The sequence below is a fragment of the Echinops telfairi genome, unplaced genomic scaffold, assembly GCF_000313985.2.
Source record: "Echinops telfairi isolate 266 unplaced genomic scaffold, ASM31398v2 ScPeMD7_443;HRSCAF=831, whole genome shotgun sequence".
Classification (NCBI taxonomy): Eukaryota; Metazoa; Chordata; class Mammalia; order Afrosoricida; family Tenrecidae; genus Echinops; species Echinops telfairi.
The window spans coordinates 54,372,862-54,397,438 of NW_022104341.1; the positions used below are offsets into that span (position 1 = coordinate 54,372,862).

The following is a 24,577-nucleotide window of genomic DNA, read 5'->3' on the forward strand; positions in this document are numbered from 1 at the left end:
TAGGCCTCACTGTGGGTCCAGTGGGCCCGTGGACCCATCCTGTGGTTATTTCCCCAATTCCAGAATGCATCATTGGAATAGACATACTTAGTAACTGGCAGAACCCCCATATTGGATCCATGAAATGTGGAATAAGGGCTATCATGGTAGGAAAGGCCAAGTGGACACCATTAGAATTGCCACTGCCTAGGAAAATAGTAAACCAAAAGCAATACCGCATTCCTGGAGGGATTGCAGCGATCAGTGCCACCATCAAGGACTTGAAAGATGCAGGGGTGGTGATTCATACCACATCCCCATTTAACTCTCCTATTTGACCTGTAAAAAACACAGATGGATCCTGGAGAATGACAGTGGATTATCGTAAACTTAACCAGGTGGTGACTCCAATTGCAGCTGCCGTTCCAGATGTGATTTCATTGCTTGAGCAAATTAATACTTCTCTTGTTACTTGGTATGCAGCTATTGATCTGGCTAATGCCTTCTTCTCAATACCAGTCTCGAAGGACCACCAGAAGCAGTTTGCCTTCACCTGGCAGGGGCAACAATATACTTTCACAACTCTCCCCCAGGGGTACATCAACTCTTCTGCCCTGTGCCATAATTTAGTCCAAAGGGACCTTGATCACCTATCTATTCCACAAAATGTCACACTGGTCCATTATATTGGTGACATTATGCTGATTGGACCCACTAAGGAAGATGTGTCAAAGACTTTAGATTCATTGGTAGAATATCTGCATACAAGAGGTTGGGAAATTAACCCAACGAAGATCCAGGCACCCTCCACCTCAGTAAAATTTCTCAGAGTCCAGTGGTGTGGGGCATGTCGAGATATTCCCACTAAAGTGAAGGACAAGCTATTTCATTTGGTGCCCCCAAACAACTAAAAGAGAGGCTCAACGCCTAGTGGGCCTCTTCGGATTTTGGAGGCAACATATCCCTCACTTGGGGGTTCTACTTCCACCTATTTATCAAGTGACACGTAAAGCCTCCAATTTTGAGTGGGCCCCAGAACAAGAAAAGGCTCTGCAACAGGTTCAGGCTGCTGTGCAAGCTGCTTTGCCACTGGGATATGATTTGCCATATGATCCAGCTGACCCGATGGTGCTAGAATTGTCAGTTGTAGATAAAGATGCAGTGTGGAGTCTTTGGCAGACCCCTATTGGTGAATCACAACATAGACCATTGGGATTTTGGAGTAAAGTCTTGCCATCCTCTGCAGACAACTACTCCCCCTTTGAAAAACAGCTGTTGGCCTGTTACTGGGCCTTGGTGGAGACTGAACGCCTCACCATGGGCCACCAAGTCACCATGAGGCCTGAACTACCTATCATGAACTGGGTATTGTCTGACCCACGGAATCATAAAGTTGGACGTGCGCAGCAACACTACATTGTTAAATGGAAGTGGTATATACAAGATCGAGCCAAAGCAGGACCTGTAGGGACAATCTAAGCTGCATGAAGAAGTGGCCCAAATGCCCACAGTCTCCACTCCTGTCACATTAGCTCCTTTCTCCCAGTCTGCACCAATGGCCTCCTGGGGAGTTCCTTACCATACTTTAACTGAAGACCAAAAAAGTCATTCTTGGTTTACAGATGGCTCTGCACGATATGCAGGTGCCACTCGTAAGTGGACAGCAGCAGCACTACAGCCCCTTTCTGGGATTTCCCTAAAGGAGAGTGGTGAAGGGAAATCTTCCCAATGGGCAGAATAAACTGCATGTATGGACTGGAATCCTAGCAGCAAAACTACATGTATGAACTGGAATCCTAGCAGCAAAAATTAAATATATGTAATATATAATTTTTTCTATATAGTTATCCACTTCCACAGAGTCAACAGCTATGCCAGTGACTAGCAAACATTTATCTCTAGCTGAGGCACATTTATTTTAGCTATAGTTTAGCTGTCTTTCAGGCATTTCCACCTGTAGGGTGTCCCCTGATTAACTTGTTTTTCCTCTTAGTTCAATTAATAGCAATACTATTCACCAAATATCCACGCTACAAATAATGTATATTATTTTTTTCTAACTCTCTTTCTATGCATTCCTTATTTTTTGAATCCATCTGCTTTTTCTTTTTTATAATTTTCTGTCTCCATCTTAATTCTACTCATAAATCTATTTCCTAAAATATAATTACTTCAACCATCTATATTTTATGTTGTTCCTTTAAAACATTCCAGGTCCTATCACAATTAAAAAAATATTGATGGAGTGATTAATGTAAAATTAAGACCTCAATATATTGTTCTCCTGCTTGAAATTTCCTCCCGTCTTTACATGGCATACAAAGACCAGGAGCATCTTGTCTCATTTGGTTTCCGAATCTCCTTTCCTTTTAATTTACAAAATGATCTACGCACCAGTCAAATCTACCCATTCCAAACTCCTCGAGCCTATTGTTCTCTCCCATCCTTCCATGACTCCATCAACTGTCCTCTGTCCCCTACTGCTTTCTATTAAAAGACACTCTACAGTCATAGCATGAACATTTATGCACCCACGTTCATCCTAACACTATTCACAATGTCAAGAGGATGGAAACAACGTAACTGTCCAGCAGAAGAATGGAAAAAAACACCTTTGGTACGTAACAAAGTGGAATATTATGCATCCCTGAAAAAATGTTGAAAGTACAGAGCACCTCATGGCACAGAGCCACCTAGAGACCATTATGTTGACTGAAATTAGTCAATCACAAAAGGATAAATATTGTGTGTGTCCCCTGGGCAAGACAAAGCTTTCATATAAAAGCAAATGGACTTTGGAGGTTACCAGGTGAGGGCTGGGGAGGGCAAAGGTAGAAAAGTGAAGCAGTAGGTTAGAAAGTGGAGAGATATTAACTTGGGTGAAGTAATCCACAAGGGGAGAGATCTAAGAAAGGGGGACAGGGTAAATGATCTGGAGATTAGATTGGTAGTTTAAATGGTTAAAATGCAAAATTGAAGACCTGAAATGTAAAATCACATTTTTTACATTTCACTATTTAAATTTTGTTAAAATAAAAATAAAGTAACTATTCAGTTTTCCAGTTGTCATTTATTTTAGCAGCTCAAATCATAACCCACGATGCCACCAGGTCTCCTTATTCGAAGAACAAAGCAATTCTGACTTCCCAAAGGAACTTCTTTGGTTTATGCCAAGTCACAAGGTGATTAACATTGAGTTTTCTTAATTGAATTAAATATACTTTATATCTTTCACAAATTTTCCAATTTTCTGGTTTCTTGATTTCAACCTCCATTTACTAGCATCAACATATTTTTATGTTTTTTTTTCTTCCATTTTTTTTTGTTACTTATTTTTTTTTGCTTTTCAACATTTTTTTCAAATCACTTTTAACTTGCCATTTCAATGAAAACTTTGAGAGATGTGAAATAAGCCCATTTGACATCTGAAGTCGACTTACTATTTATTAATTCACAAGTTGTCAAAGGCCAGCATTTGCTACTATTCACTGATGGCAGAGATATATGTTTCAATACGTGCTGTTTGAGGAAACCCACAAATGTATCAACTGGAATTTTAGTAGCAGCACTTTTTGGCTTACTCTCAGATTCTTGAGTAAACAGATGAATGCACAGAACACACAGTGGCAGGGCAGCTGTTACCTAGCTGTGCGTATCTCAGGGAAGTAGGAATGGGAGATTTTTCTGTTTTCCCCTTTTATGCCTGTGTGATAATATAATTATTCTGTAAGTAATGAGCAATATAAACTATTCAACAATTTAAATGAAGAAAATCCACAGGTTTGGAGCAGCAGGAGCCAAGAACAAACAGATCAGAGTTGGTCCATAAGGAGTAATTGAAAAACTTCTAGATGGTCATTGCTTAGTACTTATTTAGTTCACTAAGTAGGACGGCTTATTAAAGATTTGCCCCCTTGGTTCTAATATTGGTGGAAGGGTCAGACAGAGAAAAGTTGGCAGTATTCTAGGTAACTTGGCACAAGCAGACAGTAGTGAATTGCACAATGTGTTGATCTTCGTATGTCTCTTGTACATCTCACTGGAGAATACAGCTTTACCTCTAACCCCAAACATCCCAACTATCCAGTTGATTTAGAGTGCCTCATAATGACCGTAGACATGGTTTCCATGGCTGTAAATCTTTAAAAAAAAATCATTTTATTGACGGCTCTTACAGTTCTTATCACAATCCATCCATCCATTGTGTCAAGTACATTTGTACATATGTTGCCAACATCATTTTCAAAACATTTTCTTTCTACCTGACCCCTTAGTATCAACTCATATCCCCCCTCCCCACCCTCCCTCCTTCATGAACCCTTGATAATTTATAAAGTATTATTATTTTTCATTATCTTACACAGATTGATGTCTTCTTTTACCCACCTTTCTGTTGTTCACCCCCCTGGGAGGGGGTTATATGTAGATCACTGTGATTGATTCCCCCTTTCTCCTTCCACCTCCCCCTTACCCCCTTGATATCACTACTCTCATTATTGGTCCTGAGGGGTTTAATCTGTCCTGGATTCCTGTGTTTCTAGCTCTTATCTGTACCAGTGTACATCCTCTGATCTAGTCAGATTTGTAAGGTAGAACTGGGGTCATGATAGTGGGGATGGTAGTGAGGAAGCATTAAAGAACTAGAGGAAAGGGGTGCTTCCATGGTGCTATACTGCACCCTGACCTTCTCGTCTCTTCCTTGTGACCCTTCTGTAAGGGGATGTCCAGTTGTCTAGAGATGGGCTTTGAGTCTCCACTCAGTGCTCCCCCTCATTCACATTGGTATGATTTTTTTGTTCTGAGTTTTCTGATGCCTGATACCTGATCCATTTGACACCGCATGAACAAACAGGATGGTGTGCTTCTTCCATGTGGGCTTTGTTGCCTTTCAGCTGAGTGGTCGCTTGTTTATCTTCAAGCCTTTAAGACCCCAGATGCTATATCTTTTGATAACTGGGCACCATCAGCTTTCTCCACCACATTTGCTTATGCACCCATTTTGTCTTCAGTGATCGTGTTGGCAAGGTGAGGACCACAGAATGCCAGGTTATTAGAACAAAGTGCTCTTGCATTGAGGGAGTACTTGAGTACTGTTTGTCTGCTACTTTAATACTAACATATAAATATATGCACATAGATCAGTTTCCCTATTGTTATATATAAATATATGTACATGCCTGTATTTAGAGCTTTATAAATATCCTTCAAGGCTGTAAATCTTTATTTCTTAAGAGTGACTAGAGGAGGTAGTAGGTTGAAGCATTGTCTTCAATTTTGGGAACCCAACTAGAATGCAGCACACCAGGCATTTGCTCACAGAGGGTTCACAGGGCTATGTAGAGGTTCAGAACACATCCCCTGACACTGTCAGAGAGATTGACACCAAAGTGTCCCCAGGGGCTATGGAAATGGCATTGGCAGGGATGGGCAGGTTCGCACCCCAGGATGTGGGGCTGGCAAGGCTTGGTGTCAGGTTGGTGTCAGCCAGGGTTGGTTATAGCCAGGGCAATAACTCCTCACCACCACTCTCGTCAGAGTCCACGCAAGCAGGCCGTGGTGCTCACCATTGGGCAGAGATAGGGGAGAGTGTCTGCGTTAGCCCAGGGAGAGAAGAACTGAAGGGACCTGCAGACTGGAAGCAGTCTGGCCTCTCTTTGACTGGGTGCAGTGCCCGATTCCAGACAGCAGTACTCTGCCCCACAGGAGGGTGTTGATCACTGACTCACAGGAGGCAGGGCGATAGCATGAGTTATCACACTGGGTAACACCAGCCCTAGTGTTGCCACTGGCTGGCCAGCGTATTGATTGTTCAGGCATGACTTTGGAGTTTTGTTACCTAATGTTTGCCCTCCCATCATGGTCAATATGCAGCAACCTGCTTGGGAACTGGGGAAAATAAAAGAGGAAAGTTCATAAAATTAAAAAAAAAAGGACTTTACAGGAATGACCAATTAGAACGGTCCAGCTCTATGATAGGAGAGATTGGCAGGATAACTAATAATGTGCCACTTAGTGATTGAAATTTCCTGGGGCGGCTACACTGGGACAGTTTCTTGAGACCAGGTTTGACAACCTGTATAGGAGGTATGAAAGACCTCAGTGACAACGTCGGGAAGCTCTTCTGAAACCAAGACAGCAAATCACCCCTTCATCTCTACCTCACGTGCATTTACTGTATCTAGTTTAACTCTCTTTGGCGGGATCCAAAGATGAGGCATGTCTTTGTGTGAACAAAAAGAGCCTTGGTAAGATTAACTGAGATATTCCTTGAAACCCTGATATTTGTCTGCATTCTCATTACCCTCTTCTCTTGTAACCTTTATCTTTTTTTTTACATTTCAATTTTTTTCTTTAAAAGGAGTGAGTTGTGTACAGGGGGGCTAAATGCTTTATAGCCAAAACAAAACAAAATTGCTCTAGAACCAACCTATTCATCATCATCATCTTCTTCTCCTCCATCTTCCTCATAGTCTTTATCCTCCTTTTCCTCCTTCTTTCTCATGCTTTTATCGGCCTTGGCGACTCCCTTTTGGGCGGTACCGGGCTTCCTTTCAGCCCGGTGCTCAGCGATATCCTTTTCTTATTTCTCCTTCAGCTGGGCGGCCTTCTTCGCGTCAGGCTGTGTGTCATCGGCCGCAGTGTGACTCCGCATCTCTCCCAATTTCTTCGCAACGTCCCCGATGGGCAGGCCAGGCTGCTCGCCTTTGATTTTGGGATGATCCTCAGAGCAAAACAAGAAAAAGGCCGAAGGAAGCCTCTTGGGTGCATTGGGATCGTTGAATTTCGTTTTTCTCTCCCCTTTAGGAGGTTTGATAAGTTTTCATTTCTCTCTTATAATGGGCCTTGTCCGCCTAAGCCATGTCTTCCAATGCCCCCTGCTCTCTAGCAGACATGGTCTTCCACCTCTCTGAGCAAGTCTTAGAAAACGCTGAGAAATCGACAGAAGCATCCGGATACTTCTTCTTATGTTCCTCCCGGCAAGCTTGCACAAAAAATGCATATGATGACATTTTGCCTCTCGGCTTCTTAGGATCACCTTTGCCTATGTTGTTGTGTTTTCATTTCGCCCGCGGCTCTGCCTGGCCCAGCGCTCTCTCTACGTAGCTCAGCGCGCTGCAAAGGCTGTGAGAGCGGGAGCCAGACCTGTACCCTTTTTCTCTATGAAAAGTCCTTTGGAAGGACTCGTGTGAGTCTTTTCAATTATTTTGTAATCTTTGCAAGAGCAGTGAGTAAATTACAATGGTTAATTTTTAATGTTGTGTAACAGAATAAAAAAATATAGAGTTTTAAACCAATATCCTTTTTAGCTCACTTTTCTGTAAGAAAGCAATCAGACTGTGCAGGGCTTCTCTGCTGATGGTCTCATGGATCTAAATCAAGGTATTGTCCAGGCTTCTTTCCCATGGGGGTTGGGGTCCCATGTGGATGTGGTAAGATTCATTTTGCTATGGTAATAGGACTGAAGTCCCTGTTTCTGGAGCTGCCTTGACTCCGGAAATCAACTGCATTCCTTGCCACATGGACACCTCTATTGGTCCTTCTATACTTCCAATCTCTCTTATCCAAAAGACCCCTCGCCTTTTAAGAAACCATCTAATTAGGCCATCCTCAAGCTAAACTACCTTAAGATCTTGCTTTGAGATCTTGATCACATCCTCAAAATCCCTTTACAGTAATACTTTTATTAGTGTTTGAGAAACTGGATGTGGATCCTGTAGTTCATTTTAGAATCCTCCCTACTACTACTATGACTCTCTAGAAACTGTTTACAGAATCACTAGGACACTAGATAACATTGAGATTTATGCCATTCTTAGAATAATGCCTTTATGGAAAGACAGAGATCATTGTTTTAATTAATTGTACCTAACCATGATATAACAGTAATGAGAAATGGCCATGATAGAAAACAATAGCAACAACAACAAAAACTGTTATTTTGAAAAAAGTAAAATATGATTTATGTCTAAGAAACAGAATTTGAAAGCAAGAAAATAAGTTTAATATTTATATTTTTTATTTGTGATAGTGGATCTTGCTTATTGAAGCTCCACATCAACAGATACATAAAAGTAGATACTGCAATTTTCTCCTCCTCTGAAGTAAAATCCTACATAGTAAAGTATAACTCCTTGGGGAGAATTTTCTAACTTTACTATGGAAATATGTCATCAGGTGGATTGAGATTCATATCTCAGATAAATGAAAATGCTCTTTCTACCCCTTAGAGCCTCTTTAGGACAGAATAGAACCACCCTTGTTTTACAAAAGTAGACCATTACATCTTTCTCCCAAAGAACAGCAAGCATTTCCAAACCACAGATCTTGGCTGAAACACTACCAGGAATCCTTTTGAATAAAAATTGCCATATGTTGTGTAGACCTGATTCTGATCATTGACTCTTCCCGTTTGCAGTCATATTCTGCATTTGTTCCTTCAAAAATATTTCTATAGTGCCAGTGGGGAGCTGGGGCCCCTCTAGGGACAGGGAAAGCTTTCTGCATATGATGCCAAAATTGAGTTGACAGAAGCAAATATTTGCTTGGTCTATTGTACTCAGGACAGAGTACTAATTTGTGATTATTCAGCTATTGTCTTTCAGCTTCAAACTCACTCTTCTATATTCTGTAGCTCTGCAACTAGAATCATGCAAACCACATTTTTTTTTTGGCATCTGGCTCTGCATTTGGTCCAATTAGGAGAATGGGAGGAAAATGAGGGACTGGAGATGGAAGAAAGGATCCGCTTCTTCTATATATTTTTAAATATCTTGGTCCTGTTAACACCTCAACAGTAGCAAGTCTTCACCCTGACAGCACCACTAAGCTTTGGCAACAGTTGTTGGTCCCACTTGGTAGATGCTCTATCCAGCCAAAACCAGACTAATCATTCCTCCTCAGGATAGCAACACCAGCCAGCTAGTACATCTCTTTGAAGGTACAAGCTGCAGTTCTAAGTTTTTATAATACCTTGCACTGTCCTCTGCCCTTTGATCCTCACCCTGGGGTGTTAACTGCTTCTTGAAGATGATGCCTCCGTGATACTTCAGTGTTCCCTTTTTGTTTTTTCAATTCTTTAATGCACGACTATCTTTTCTTTGTAATAAAGTATCTTTGGTAAATAATTGGTATAGTACAATCTCCTGATTGGACCCTGCTGGAAACAAAAACAAACACCAATAACTTAAATCCCACCACTTGTCTGTCAGTTTGTCCTAGTGCGGTGACCATGATGCTGGAAGTTATGTTATATTTCAGATACCAGCAGTGGCAAACAAAATGAACAGGTTTTAGCAGAACTTCTAGACTAGGACAGACTACAAAGGAGGGATAGGCTGTCAACCCCCGAGAATTTAGCCACTGACAACCTTGTAAATGCCAGCAGAGTATTGTCAGAGAAATGGCAGATGATGAGCCCCTTGGGTCAGAAGGTAATCAAAGTAGAGTTGACCATAATGATGTCGATAGAGTAGCCTTTAGGACCTTTATTTGCTGATGAGGTATATGTGACAATGAGAAGAAACACCTGCAGACTACTATTAATAACCAGAATTTAGAATGTACAACATGTGAATCTAAGAAAACTAGAAGTCATCAAAATGAAATGGACCACATAAAGATAAATATATTGGTCAAATATTATTCAAACTTATGCACCAATCACTAAAGCATGTGATGCAGAAATTGAAGAACTTTATAACGTCTTTAGTCTGAAATTAATCAAACTTACAATCAAGATGCATCGAGAATTACCGGTGACCGGAATACAAAAGTTGGAAATAAAGATGAAGGGACAGTAGTTGGTGACAAAATGAAGCTACAGATCCCATGATAGAATTTGGCAAGGTCAACGACTTCTTCATTGCAAATATCCATCTTTCAACAATAAAAGTGGTGATTATATATGTGGACTTCCCCAGATGGAATATACAGAAATTGAACTGATTATACAGAAATCAGACTCCTCTGCTGGAGGAGACAATAGAGGAATTCAATATAAATAGCTAAAAGCAGGCTTGGGGCTGATTGGGAACAAGCTTTCAATAGCTTTTATATAAATCCAGGGTGAAGCTGAAGAAAATTAACCCAAGTCTAAGAGAGCCAAAATATGACCTTGTGCATGTGTCTCAAGAATTTCATTTTGATGCATTGAATTGAATTAAATTGAATTGAGACCTGGTAAGCTGTGTGACAACATTAAGAACATTATTCATGAAGAAAGGAAAGGGTCATTCAAAATACAGGAAAGAAAAGATCAAAGCGAATATCAGAAGATACTCTGAAACTTACTCTCAATCATAGAATAGCTATGGCAAACGGAAGAGCCAAACAGAAAATTTCAAAGGACAGCTTAAGAAAACAAAATGAAGTAGTACAATGAAATGTACATAGAACTAGTGTTAGAAAACCCAAAAGACAAAACATGTTTGACTTATTTTGAACTGAACTAATTGAACAAAAAGTCCAATCCTTGAGTTGCCACATTAAAAGGTTCTATGGGCATCATGATGAGTGGAGAAACGGTTGAAGTTGCAAAGGATTTCGTCTTGCTTGGGATCACATTCAATGCTCATGAAAGCAGCAGTGAAACAATGCATTGCATCGGGAAATCTGCTGCTCAGGACCTCTTTAAAGTGTTCAAAAGTGAGGATGTTACTTTGAGGACTAAGTGAAGCCTGATCTGACCCATGATATTTTCCAGCTACTTCGTATGCATGTGAAAGTTGGACACTGAGTAAAGAAAACTGTAGAAGAATGGATGCATATGAACTATGGTGCTGGCGAAGAATACGAAGAATACGGAAAGTACACAGACTGCCAAAGCAACAAACAAAGATGCCTTGGAAGGAGGACAGCTAGAATGCTTCTTGGAGGCCAGGAAGGTGAGACTTCATTTCACATTCTTTGGCCGTGTTATCAGTCCCTGGAGAAGGACATCATGCTTGGCAAAGTGGAAGGGCATCAGGTTGACACAATGGCTGCAGCAATGTGCTCAAACACAAGAATAATTGTGAGGATGGTTCAGCACCGGGTTGTGCTTTGTTCAGTTGTACATTGGGTCACTGTGAGTGGGGACTGACTCAGTGGCACCTAACACCAAAAATATTGGGCAAAATATTGAATGATGTGGGAAGCATCAAAGAGAAGATGCAAAGAATACACAGGTTCACTCTATCAAAGAACTAGTCTACTTTCAACCATTTCAAGAGGCAGGATATGGTCAAGAATTAATAGCACTGAAGGAAGAAGTCCAAACATCACCTACGGCATTTGACAAAAACAAGGCTCCAGAAACTGATGGCATACCATTAAAATATCCAACAAGCTGATAAAACATTGGAAACATCTGTCTATGCCAAGAACTTTGGAAGATAGCCAACTGACTGGAAGAGGTCATTCCAAATATCTGTTCCAAATAGCGATGTCTCCCCAAAATGCACAAGTTGTAGAGCATTGTCGTTGATGGAAGTACAATGTTGCTGAAGATCATTCAACAACAGTTGAATGCAGTACATTGAAAGGGAGCTGAACAAGGGATCTCGGTGCTGACATCTTATGGATCTTGGCTGAAACAGATAATATCAGGAAGACATTTACTTGTGATTTATTGACTATGCAAAGACATTCTACTGTATGGATCAGAACAACTATGGACAGCCTCGAGAAGAATGAGATGTTCAGAACACCTAACAGTATTCTTGTGGAATCTGTACATAGATCAAGAGGCAATTCTGTGAGCAAAGCAAGGAAATAATGCATCGTTTAACTTGAAGAAGGGGGTGCAGCAAGGTGGCGTCCTCTCACAACACTCACTCAATCTGTATGCTGAGCAACTGTCAGAGGAGTTAGAGTGCTGAGAGGAAAAGGCATCTGACTGGAAGAAGGCTTATAACAAGTTTTAATATGCAGATAACACAACCTTGCTGCTTAAAAGGGAAGAAGACTTGAAGCACCTGATGGTGGAGATCAAAAGTAGAAGTCTCAATGTAAATTACAATTTAAGGCGAAGAAAACAAAAATTCTTGAAATTGGACCCGAGGTAACATAGTGATAAATGGGGAAAAGATTGATGCCAAAGATTTCATCTTGCTTGACTCTCCAAGCAATGCTCATGGAAGTAGCAGTGACGAGATATAATAATGCACTGCATTTGGAAAATCTGCTGCACAAGACCTCTTTCAAATGTCGATGGGATGTTACTTTGAGGGGTGCCTGACCCAAGCCATGGTAATTTCAATTGCTTCATATGCTGTGGAATTTGCACATTGAATAAAGAAGACCGAAGAAGAAAAGTGAAGCTGAATTATAGCACTGACAAGGAATATTGAAAGTACCATGTACTGCCAAGAGATGAGCAAGTCTGTCTTGGAAGAAGTGCAACCAGATGTTCCTTAGAGCATGTGATCAAGAGAGAGTCGTCCCTGGAAAAGGACTTTGTGCTTGGTTGAGGAGAAGGGTAGGGAAAGCGAGGAAGGCCCTTGACGAGATGGAAGCAGGACTGGGCAGTGTTTCTGTAGTACATAAGAGTGCTATGAGACGGAAATGATTCAATGGTATCTAAAACATAACAAGAACTTAAATAACCAATGTTTCTACTGATAAATTAACAATCTCTGTCCATGTCGTGAAATCTATACAATCAGATGGTATAGAAGTTGTTTGGCTATTGCCTGCTGCCAACTGCACAGTAAGCCGTGAGAAACCACCAGGGAGAAAAAGGAGACTGTACGCCTGTAACGAGTTGGAAACACACAGGGGCAGGTCTACCCTGTCCCCTAGCATCTTTGTGAGGCAGATGGATTTCATGGCAATGAGTTTGGTTTTGAGTTTAAGTAACCAGTTTTACAAGTTCTTGAAAATGGAAGAGTTAAGAATTAGAATGTCCCAAATATTTTCTCTACCATTGAAGTGGCCTGTTATTGGATTGCATTGTTTCATTCTCCTTCAGAAGTTTTCCTTGAAGAATAATTGACAAAATTTGATGAGCATGCATATTACAAACTACTATTGTAATTAGTTAGAAAGGAAATTACTGGATATGTAAATGTAGTGCTTGCTGAAGGTAGACGAGCTTTCTTGGTAATTAAAAATGTGAACACCTCAGGTCAACTAGGGAGGTCAAACTGCTGTTTTTATGTAGAATGTGTTTAATTCAATTTTAATAAATTTCAATTATAATCTAATACATTAGCATAAGTATTCAATGGTATCAGATTTCTATGAAAACACATTCAAATTATTTACATCGATTAAACAGATATTCAATATAACTTCTGACATTTCTTTTCAGTTATGTCTCACAGTTCTTCCATTCCAAAATTCTTAATTTATTTGAAATTTTAATTTGAGTCTATGAGGTAAATGGCAAGACGACAATGGAAACCAATTCAGTTTGACTAATGAACTAAAACATTCTTGTTGATTATAATCTGTAGTCTTAGTAAGCCTTCAAAACTGGTGCTTTGTCTAGTACAGAGTATTTTTGAAACTTTTCTAAAGAGAAAATTTGTGGATCATAAATTCTCTGACATATTTATGGATGGCTGAATTTATGACATGTTTTAATAAAACCTGCTTTACCTAGAGTCAAATATTAGAGAATTAAAAATGATACTATTCATTTTCTGATAATGTCTCTGAACTTTCAAATTCAACCCAACTTTGAACTGCATGTAGAAAAATAATATTTTTAATCATAAAATATTTTTTCTTAGTCTTTAACTATTTCTGCTATCATTTTGATGTTTTGTTTTTTAAAATCCAATTTTTGTTCTTTAATTTAGACATTGAATAATTCATAGTTTAGAAATATGCATGCTGGTAACTTCAAAAAATTTTGAAAACCCTCTCAAAATGATGTTTCTTGCAAAAAATTCTGGAGAATAAATATAGGTAAGGTTTCAGGATGAGAGACTAATAGACTCTTTATAAGGATAAGAAATAAATTTCTAAAAATTGCTGTTACTTTTCTCAGAAAAAGCCAAAATAGTTAAAATCATTAGCATTTTTAACACTTATAATTCCATGTTCCTATTCACATTTTATGCTAGTCCTGGTGTGAGAGTCAGACTTGATAAAATGTGATCTCTGAGGACATAGGACAGAATTTTTCAAAATCAATGAGCAATATGAGCCTAGAAAGCCAGGAAGCACACAGGAGTAATGTATACAAATATCACTATGAATATAGGTTTTAAAAAAATCATAAGCAAAAAGGATTGGTATGAATCTAAGGAAAGTTTACTTGTCACACACCCAAACTTATTGTTCATGCTAATTAGGATAATATGATTTGGGCACCCAGATGGTTAAATTGTCTAACAAAGGAAGGGGGTATAGAAACTAACCTATGCATATATGGAAACTCACTTTCATGTGGAAAGAAAGCACTGCTTATTCCATAAGAAAACTATCTGTTAAGGAAAAAATACTCCACTTAATATAAAACATTAAGTTCAGATGGAAATAAACTTTACCATGAGAAATAAAACTTTCAAACGTAGAAAAAAAGAATACAACAAGATCTTTCTGACTTTAGGGAGGGGAGACTTCTTAAATAAGCACAGAATGTGCTATGCATATGTCATAGATAGTTATATCTCCCCTAACGATATGCTGACATCTTATCCTCTGTCTGGCGGATGGGACCTTGGTTGGGTACAGAAATCCTATTTGGCATTGCTCATAAAGTTAATGGGGTCATCCCAGAGTCGGGAGGGTCTTAGTTCCTTCTGAACGTGTCTTACAATGGAGAGAACAAGCAGGTCACACACAGGGAAGGGCACCCTGCGAAGATCTATCTAGAAGCAGTAACGGAATACCAAAGATTGCCATCAGTTATCTCATTAAAAATAATGAGCAGACAAATTAAAATCATGAGATGCCATTTTATTGCAATTATATTGGCAAAACCAAGAAGTCTGACAATATCAACTCTTGATGAGGATGAGAATTCTTATGCATTGTTGGTAAACAAGTACCAGCATTTTAAAGGCATTCTTCTAGAACTGCGCATGTGTATAATTTATGACCAGGAAGCATCATTTCTAAATATATGACCTAGAGAAGCTCTTGAACATTGTTACTGGGTTGCTGCCACGCGCTCCTGCCCTCTTCTTCTGCCTCTTCTATTTTTCCTAGTTTGCAGAAAAGTTCATTTTGTTTCTCCTAAGTAACTCCTGATGGAGGCTTCCACAGCAGATTTGATGGGGCTCTAAGTTATTAATTTTTTTTATATCATTGCCTTCTAGTGAAATAGTGAGGGAGCCTGCAATTGGAAGCTGAGTTTGGCTTAGGAATAATCACAGCCTTCACGGTTTTGAATCCGCCAGTCCCACCGTGTTCCAGGCTTTGATTCTCAATATGATCAATGTCTCATTCAAGGTGACTTGCTTTGGGGCCTCATTTATTTCCTCCACCCTGAAGGCCCTTTAGAGACAGTTTATTGGCTAAATCTCTCTCTCTCTAAAATACTATAGGAGTTTTAGCCTTATTGAGAATTTAAAAACGTGTTCTTTTTTAGTGTCTGTGATAATTTTATCACAGTTGGGAAGTTTCTGATGATTCTGTAACTGTTAAAAGAGCTTTTTGTTCAGAGTATACAGAGATCTTTAGAGGTTACAGGCCATAGCAATCTAATGGCCTGCTATCTCTGACTCAATCCCAGATCAATTTATTTTCTTTTATAAAAGTAAAAGGAGAAAAATGGATATACTGTAGCACAAAATATGAATAATAGTGACATAGGTGTTGAGATTATGGATTTAAAACATCTTTGCACTTCTTTTAATTGTATATATTTGCTTAACAGAATATTTGCTAATTTAATATTTAACAAGATAAGCCATGAAAGAAACTAAACACACACACATACAAAATCCAAAATAAAACAACAAAAACATTTTAAGAATCTATTCATTTCCAGAAATTTGCATAATATTTTATATTGGTTGTTGCTATTCCAGACATGAAGTAGCTTCTTTTGTTTAGAATTTTCTATTATTACAAAGTTACCCATAAGTAGATCTTTCTATTTCATACCTTATTGATGTTGTTTCTCAAGCTACCAAACGTCTGTTCTCACTGGATTTTCATATTCTACGCTTGTTAACTTACAGTAATCTGCTCTCCACATTTGACTTCTTACCATTTGACATAAAAGGAATCACCCAATGACAAACAACTAGGTGTCAATATCTAGATTGGGCTTTGAAACCCTCTCCTTCACATGACATTATTTCTAGAGGCCTCTTATCTGAGAAATATCATAGTATTTTTCCATTAAAAGTCGTCACTGCCATGGAAATGACAGGCAGCTACCCACAGTGAGAAACCTCAGATATGTGAAGTTCCATAATTATACTCTCCAAATAACTAAGCATTATGAAATAAAGGACAATTGCAAAAATATGGGAAAAGTGACTGAGTTTATGATTAGCAGGTAATATTGGTGTTAATACAAACAGAAATTGTTTCTTCTTAGATGAAGAGTTCTTAGATACGATAAAGTGCACATTAAAACGGTGCAAATGGTTAAGCATTTACCTCCTGGCTGAAAGGCAGACTGTTCAAACTCACCTTGAGGTACCTTGAAACACTGGGCTAGAGATATGGTTCCAAAATATCACAACCTTGAAAATCCTATGCATTAGTTCTGCTCTGTACATATGGGGTTGGAACTGACTAAGCATTATAGTGAATCCAAAATTTATCCAGTTTTCTGTGCCTCAATATATTGTCAAACAATCCCTTTACTTCCCAGACATTATTACAGGTTTTACCTTTGGTAAATACAAATGTACACTCGATGATTTCACCTGCAATTACATAAACATGCCCTGTTTCCCCGAAATTAAGACATTCCCCCGAAAATAAGACCTACTCACAGTTTTGCCTCTAGCTGAAATATAAGGCATCCCCCCTGAAAATAAGAGCTTTCCGAAAATAAGCCTCCCTGAAGCTACTGTAACTCTGGACTCAGGACTGTAGCGGCGGGTGCCGCCACGCAGCTCACTGTTGGCTGCAGTGCAGCCAGAGCAGACAGGAAGTGCGAGGTCTCTTTTAATAAAACAATAAACAATAAATGTATACCGTATTCTTCTTCATGGAAAAATAAGACATCCCCTGAAAATAAGACCTAGCGCATCTTTGGGAGCAAAAATTAATTTAAGACATTGTCTTATTTTCGGGGAAACAGGGTAGGAAAAATACTCTTCCATGGTGTATTAGTCAAGTTTAGAAACTCCATTTCCTTACCAGCTCATTGAATTCATTATTGCCTAGGTCAAGTCTTTCCAACTGGGCCAGTTTATGCATTGACCTATAAGAGAAGGAGAAAAAAAATTGTGAGACAGTGTATGACATTGCTCCATAAGTCAGTCAAACTGTCACCTGTTAGATTTACCCGATTTTATAATACAGAGAAACAGGAGAACTCTTCAGCAAAAAATGAAATTGCAAATAAAATGAATTGTATAAAGGTTTCCACCTGAAATCCTTTAGTAGCTTACCATGATATACAGTATTAATCACCAAACACCAGACTGTCAGTAGGCTGTAGGTCTTGCTGTTGAATAAAAACCTGGAGAGTTTATTAATATTTGCACCAGTAAGAGGGATTGGGTGGGGCGCCATCATCTATCTTTTTAGCAATTCCATGTTTGGGAACAAGTAAATGGGATAAATTCTTTGAAAATCATTATAAAATTCCACAATAAGACCACAGTTTCACCATCAGTCCCCTTTTATTACTCTTCTAGATGAATTTTCACTTTAGATAAACTTAAAATTATCTCCAGACCATAGAAACTTGAATGCTGCTACAGCATTAATGATTTGTCAAGTTGGGTAAGAGTTGGTGACAAATGTAAAGGATGCTCTAGCATACCACAGATACAATCAGCATTCTACAAGCTCCTCTCATGGAAACACACAGCATAAGAAAACATAACACTGAGGAGCAAGAACCTCACTTTGAAGACTAAAGTGTGGCTGACTCAAGCCAAGATGTTCTAAATTGCCCATATGCCTGTGAAAATTGGACAATGACAAAGGAGGATCAGAAAATGTTGTACCAATGAATATTAAAAGTGCCACGGACTGCCAGAAGACTGAACAAATACATCTTGGAAAAAGTTCCACCAGAATGCTACTTAGAAGTGGGAAGTCTGGTCTCACACAGAGACGTATCTCACATACTTTGTCCATGTTGATAGGCGTGACCAGTCTCTGGAAAAGGACATCACGCTTGGCAAAGTAGCAAGTCAGTAAAAGGAGGATGATCCTCAACGAGGCGGACTGACATAAGGACTGCGACAAGGGGCTCAAAGATGACAACAACTCTGAGGCTGGTGTAGAACCGGGAGGCTCTGTTGTAGGTAAGGTCATTGTGAGTCAGAATCAGCATGACAGCATTTAACAACCACGACGAAAAGACTAGTTTCTCCCATCATTCCATTATTACTTCCAGCTTTGAGATTGTTTTTTCCATTTAATTTCTTATATGTCCCCTCTTTCATATGGGGCTGTTATAATTGACTGTATAGCACAGCACAGCACAGCACATTGCATATTAATGTTCTGTTTTATTCTTAAAATGTACCACAAAAATCATGCCGTTTTTTATTTGTTTGGTAATTCTTTATTTCCCCTGCTGGATCAAAAAGTTCCAAGAGAGTGAAGAACTTACTTTGCATTCTTATTCACAAAGCAAATAGCTTCTCAACTCATGTTTGTGAATTGAAGACCTTTGTACATTCATGAATCAATGATTCCTCACTAGTGCTTAATATCCATCAACAGTCCACAAAGTAACACTTGTCATGGAGCTATCCTGCTAAGCACTGGGCCATCTTCACAATCATTTTTTTGGTCCCGAGCCCATTGTTGTTGCCACAATAGCAACTCACTTTATTGTGGGTCTCTTCATTTTTTGATGACTATTTTAGCTAGCATGACAGCTTCTCCAGTGACTGGACCCAATGTCCAAAAGTAGGTGAGACATTTAACAATCTTGTAGTTTCTGTGGCTCCTACAGAGTCTGCCCCAACCTCTCAGATCCATCAGTGCAGCACCAAGCAGCTGGAGCTGGTACATGAGCATCACTGTGTTCTTGTAAAGCTTTACACCTTTTGCTCTCTTTGAAACATTTTTATGGATTTATTTTTAACATTTTATTCGGAGCTCCTACAGATATTATTACAATCCACAGTTCCACGAGATCAAGCATAGTTGTGCGATGGCTGTCCTCTTCATTCTCAGTACATTTTCTTTTCTTTTTGAACTCCTTGATATCAGCTTCCCTTTATGCCTTCCCTCCCGCACCCTGCCACCCCCTGAATCCTCAGTGTAGTATATATTAATAATGTTATTATTTTTGCTTTAACTGACACCATCCCATGCAACCATTCTCCTTAAATCCTGATGTTCATTTCCTTCGAGAGGGGTTATACAGTCAGCACAGCTATCTGTTCCCCTTCCTTCCTTTCCCCACTTCTCTTCCCATATCCTCAGGAAGTTAATAATCCCCCTACTGTTTCTGAGGACATACTCTGTCTTGAATTTGTGCATCATAAGAGCTCGGTTGTACCCATGTACAGATGCAGGAGTAGCAAGTTAGTGAGGTAAAACTAGGACCATAATAGTGGGAGGAGAAAATTTTAAGGAATTAGAGAATACTTGTGTTTCATCAGTGCTATACTGTACCCAGGATTTATCATTCCTTCCCTAGGCCCTTCTGTGAGGGACTGTCCAATTGTCTGCAGATGGGCTTTGGGTCTCCACCTTACCTGTGTTCCTTCACGTCGGCACTATTGCTTGTTTTTAAACTTCTGATACCTTTTCCTGTCGATACCTTTTGATTACACAGGCTGGATGCTTCTTCCATGTGGGCTTTATTACTTCCTTGCTAGATGGCTGCTTGTTTAACTTCGAGCCTTTAACACCCCAGACACTGTATCCTTTAATAAATGGGCACCATCAGCTTTCTTCATCACATTTGCTTATGCACACGTTTTGTCTTCAGTGATTGTGTCGGGAAGATTAGTATCTTACACTGTCACAGTATTAGAACAAACTGCCCAAAACATGTTGTTAATGTGGAAAATAGTCATATAATAGATTTTTGCTATTATCATAAATTCCAAATGTCAAATGAGTTAGTGAATATGTGCATTTACAACAATAGAGAAACCAGATGTGAACTGTAATTTGTGGATTTCTAGTATATACTAGTCTTTAATGTTTTATAGGTAACTGACTATGGGTTTAAAATATTTAAAAACTTAACTCCTTTAATGGAGAAAAGGGCAATAAATTAAGGATTGGGAACCTTTATTTTTAAATAAAGAGTTAAATAAAATGGCTACTCGGTAAAGATTGATATTTATGTACTATTTGGCATTTTCGGTTTTTTGTTACTGGAGTCTAGGGGAATTTTGGTCTAAATACTCTTATTTTGGTTTGCATTTATAAAAATTAAGTCCTTAATATTAAGTTAGGGAGGCGCTCTGGTGGCACAGAGGCACAGCTCCCACTGAGCTGCTCACTGCCACGCCCGCAAAGACCAGCTTGGGTGTGCCCAAAGGGGCAGTTCTCTGTGTCCTACAGGCCACTGGGAGTCAGGCCGGACTTGATAGCATCGAGTGTTGTTATCAGGTTATGACTGTGTAACATTCATCCAATTACAGACCTCAAAAAGATTTCAGTTGTCGCAGTGATGGAAAATAATGCAGTAGCTTAATGCATCTGTCACTTTGATAAAATGGTGTAATCTATGATTTGCTTTTTATCAGATTCAGCGGTTTTATCTATGCAAACGTACAGTTATCTGGGCAGTCACATAAAGCTGGCATTTTGTCATCTGCGCCACAGTTCCGGGCACTGTTACTCTGGTTTGCTGGCTCTCATAGGATTCTACAAATGTCTTGGCATAAGCATATGCATTTTATTTTTTAACTTCTCTTTGAAGTGCGTTCAAGCACTTTTTAATTAGTGGATAGTCATGCCACGAGAACTAGAAAACTCTTCGGTGTCACTGCGTGTTAATTCTCTTATTGAGACTTAGGGAGAAAATATAGTGTCCTTTCATTCTGTGTATGTTGTGTCTTGTCTTTAATGGGCATTTGCATTTGGTAATTTAGTTCTACCCATTTTACCACATTATCACTTCCTTGTTAATAATCTGCCTCATGAAAGAGCATCTATAAATTTGGAGAATAAACCATTTTCATCATCCTAATCTGCCCTCAAGACAACATCGTCCAGAACTTGACATACTTTAAAAACAACTCTTGGAACATCTAATTTTGAAGAAATATAAATTTATATCTTTACAAATCAGGAAGTAGGTAAAAATTCTATGTCTGATGGTCAGTAACACAATTTGTATAATGAAATATTTCATATGTTTTTTTAAAAAAATCTTCCCTTGATCATTATCATATCTTAAGCCAATATCACAGCTATGGTTTTTATATGTACTCTGTAAGTTAAACTCTACCATTTATTGGTTTGTTATACTGTGGTGGCTTGTGTGTGCTGTGATGCGTGAAGCTATGTCACTGGTATTTCAAATACTAGTGGTCCACGCAAGGTGAATAGGTTTCAGCAGAGCTTCCATACCAAAGAGACAATGAAGATGAAGCAATAAGCGGTCTACCTCTGAGGAATTACCCACTGAAAAGTTCATGATTAGCAGCAGACATTGTCAGATACAGTGCCAGGTCAGAAGGCAATCAAACCATGACTAACGGAGAGCTGCCTTTCAAAGTGGAGTCACCCATAATGGCACGGACCTCGAGGGCCAGCTTTGGGGATCTTCATTTGCTGATAGGGCATGTCTGAAAATGAGAAGAAATGGTTGCAGCCATCAACGAATAGCCAGAACTTGGGCCGTACTGAGTGTGACTGCAGAAAAATTGAAGGTCTTAAAAACTGAAATGGAATGAAGCAGATCATGGTGGGCCCACGGTGTGGAAATACGAAGTGGTTGACTGCAGCTGTGGCAAGTGAAGTGGTGGCAAGACAAGCAGTGCCAGCTCACAGGCAGCACACAGGGCACATTGGGGGAGTGCCGTGGCATGGGACAGCCTGGTGCAGCAACGTAGTCCACTGGGGTCCATGGTTGACCCAGCCATGTGGAGCAGAACCCGGAATGACCCACAGGTGATGAGGCAGGGCAGCTGGATGAGGCACCATTACTAGTCTGACCACCAGGGAGAGAGAGGTGGGTGGGGTGGGGTGGGGTGAGTGGGAGAGTCCCCAAACCTTCCTTATGAGAAGGCCACACCCACAAGGAGGTATCATCGGGCTGTGACCTGATTGACAGACTAGACTCCAGCCCTACACTTCTATATATCATGTTGACATGAAATTATGTAACTATCACGGACCACCCCAAGAAACTTGACATCTTTACACAACTCTTTAGCACATTTTAAAAACAAAGACAATAGTAAAACTATGTTTGTGCTTGACAGGATAAAACCAAAATGTATGCAGCTCAAAATGTGCCAGTCTCATGTAAACATAATACTCTATGAGATATAAGTTTCTGCAACCTGTGGGTCACTTTCCCCCACTTTGGAATGGACACAAATATGGATTTCTTCCGGTCAGTTGGCCAGGTAGCAGTCTTTCAAATTTCTTAGCGTAGATGAGTTACTGTTTCCAGTGCTTCACTAATTTGTTAGAACATTTCAGTGGGTTTTCTGTCAAATCCTGAAACCTGATTTTTTTTACAGTATCTTGGGAGATGGGGCTTTCGCCTCCCATCAACAGTTACAGTCTTGGAAACTCATAGAGGCAGTTCTCCTCTCCTGTAAGGTTGCTACGCGTGGGCACTGACTCGATGGAAGTGAGTTTGGTTGGAGTTTTCTTCGGAACAGCTGGGATTTCTTCCTTCAATCCCATTGGTTTTGATGTGGTTGAAAGTCAGTCAGTCAATTCTCTTTGGCACAGTGACCTTTTAGATCCCTCTCCTTTCCTGCAGATGCATCCTGCAATGATCTTCACCCATGGCCTCTTCTAAATTTGATTCGTGTTTCTGTCATTGCCTCATCAATAAACCACTGCAATTATATTCTAATTCTTTTCAGCAAAATTTGAAAATTTGGATACAGTTTTCTTTTGCTTCATCATTTCTTCCAATTGCTTTAGCTACTGAATGTGTAAGAATACGTTTCAGATTATCATCTGGTAGCCACTTTGGTCTTTTCTTTCTTGTCCATCTTTTTAAGGACCCTTCTTCCTGTATGCTGTTCTTGATGGCATCCCACAACAGCTTTTAGTTAGTCTTCAATGCAGCACATCTGTTCCTAAAAGAGTCTCTAAATTCAGGCGGCATCTACTCCAGGCCATATTTCCCTCCTATCGACTTGTTTCCATTTCTTCAACTTCAATGTGAATTTGCAAATGATGGTCTGTTCTACACTCAGTCATTGGCCTTATTTTGGTTGATGATATTGCGCTTATTCATCATTTCTCTCCACAGATGTAGTTAATTTACTTCTTGTGTATTCCAGCTTCATAGGTATAGTAACTATTTAACTATTTGTGCTGTTGAAAAAGTATTTTCAATGAAGAAATTAGTGTACGTGCACAAACATACCACGTGTTTTCCATCTTCATTTCTATCATCAAGGTCAAATTTCCCCAACTAATGATCCTTCTTAATTTCCAACTCCTGCATCCTTATCACCAGTAATTATCAATACATCATGATTACGTATTTGTTCAATTTCTGATTGAAGACGTTGCTAGATTCTTTAATTTTTTCATCATTGGCTGTCATGGTTGAATATATTTGAATAATAGTTGTATTGACTGACCTTCCTTGTAGGCGTACAGATATTACCCTATCATATGGAGAATTGTAGTTCAAGCCAGACATTTTTCTTTCTCATATCACTGACTTCCTTGGGGTAGCATGAATCACAATTATGATAAATTAGTAAATTGAATGCATTTTCTGAAATTTCTGATAGGTGGTAGGCTACATAAAATCACCTACTATGCTTGTTTTGTTCATTATTAATCCTTGAAATATTCTTAGAAGCACAGTAAGAACTCAGATCAACAGTTATTTCTAAGAAGATCTTAATGTCACTCACGAAGGGGTGACTTATCGGAAGAGAAAAACCATGACCTCTCATCAGCCCTGTCTTCGTGCTTAGGATTTACTGTGTGCTCAATGATATTTATTAAACAAGTGAAAAATATTTGGTTAATTAATCTAAAATGCTTAATTTACAAAGAATTTATAAATTGAAGTATCTTTGCAGTATAACAGTAAATGCTTTAGTTAATCAACTTGCTGTTTTAGCCCTAATGATAACTTTTATTTCACTTTTTCTCCTCTTTGTCAGAATGACACAAATTAATTCTTCAAACTGAAAAATCTCACTGCCATCAATTTGATCCTGATTTATAATGAATTTATAGGACAGGGTAGAACGGCCCTGTGGAATGCAGACACTGTAACTGTTTACGAGAGTAGAAAGCCTCCTTCTCCTGCAGAGTGGCTGGGAAATTTGAACTGCTGAACTTGCAGTTAGCAGCCCCGAGCATTATAAACCTTACTCAATAGACTTTAGGGAAA

At 39.3% G+C, this 24,577-nt stretch overlaps 1 protein-coding gene and 1 pseudogene across 6 annotated transcripts in view; both read right to left on the reverse strand.

The window, feature by feature from the left end:
• The window catches only part of LRRC7 (leucine rich repeat containing 7), a 595,712-nt gene that overhangs the window by 185,864 nt on the left and 385,271 nt on the right, over nucleotides 1-24,577 (reverse strand). For all 6 annotated transcript variants that reach the window (XM_045292109.1, XM_045292107.1, XM_045292106.1 and 3 more), the window contains exon 9: nucleotides 17,236-17,299. In XM_045292109.1, the coding sequence (XP_045148044.1) occupies nucleotides 17,236-17,299 (64 nt within the window). The remainder of the gene's footprint in view (nucleotides 1-17,235; nucleotides 17,300-24,577) is intronic.
• Nucleotides 6,407-11,434, reverse strand: LOC105978267 (annotated as a pseudogene).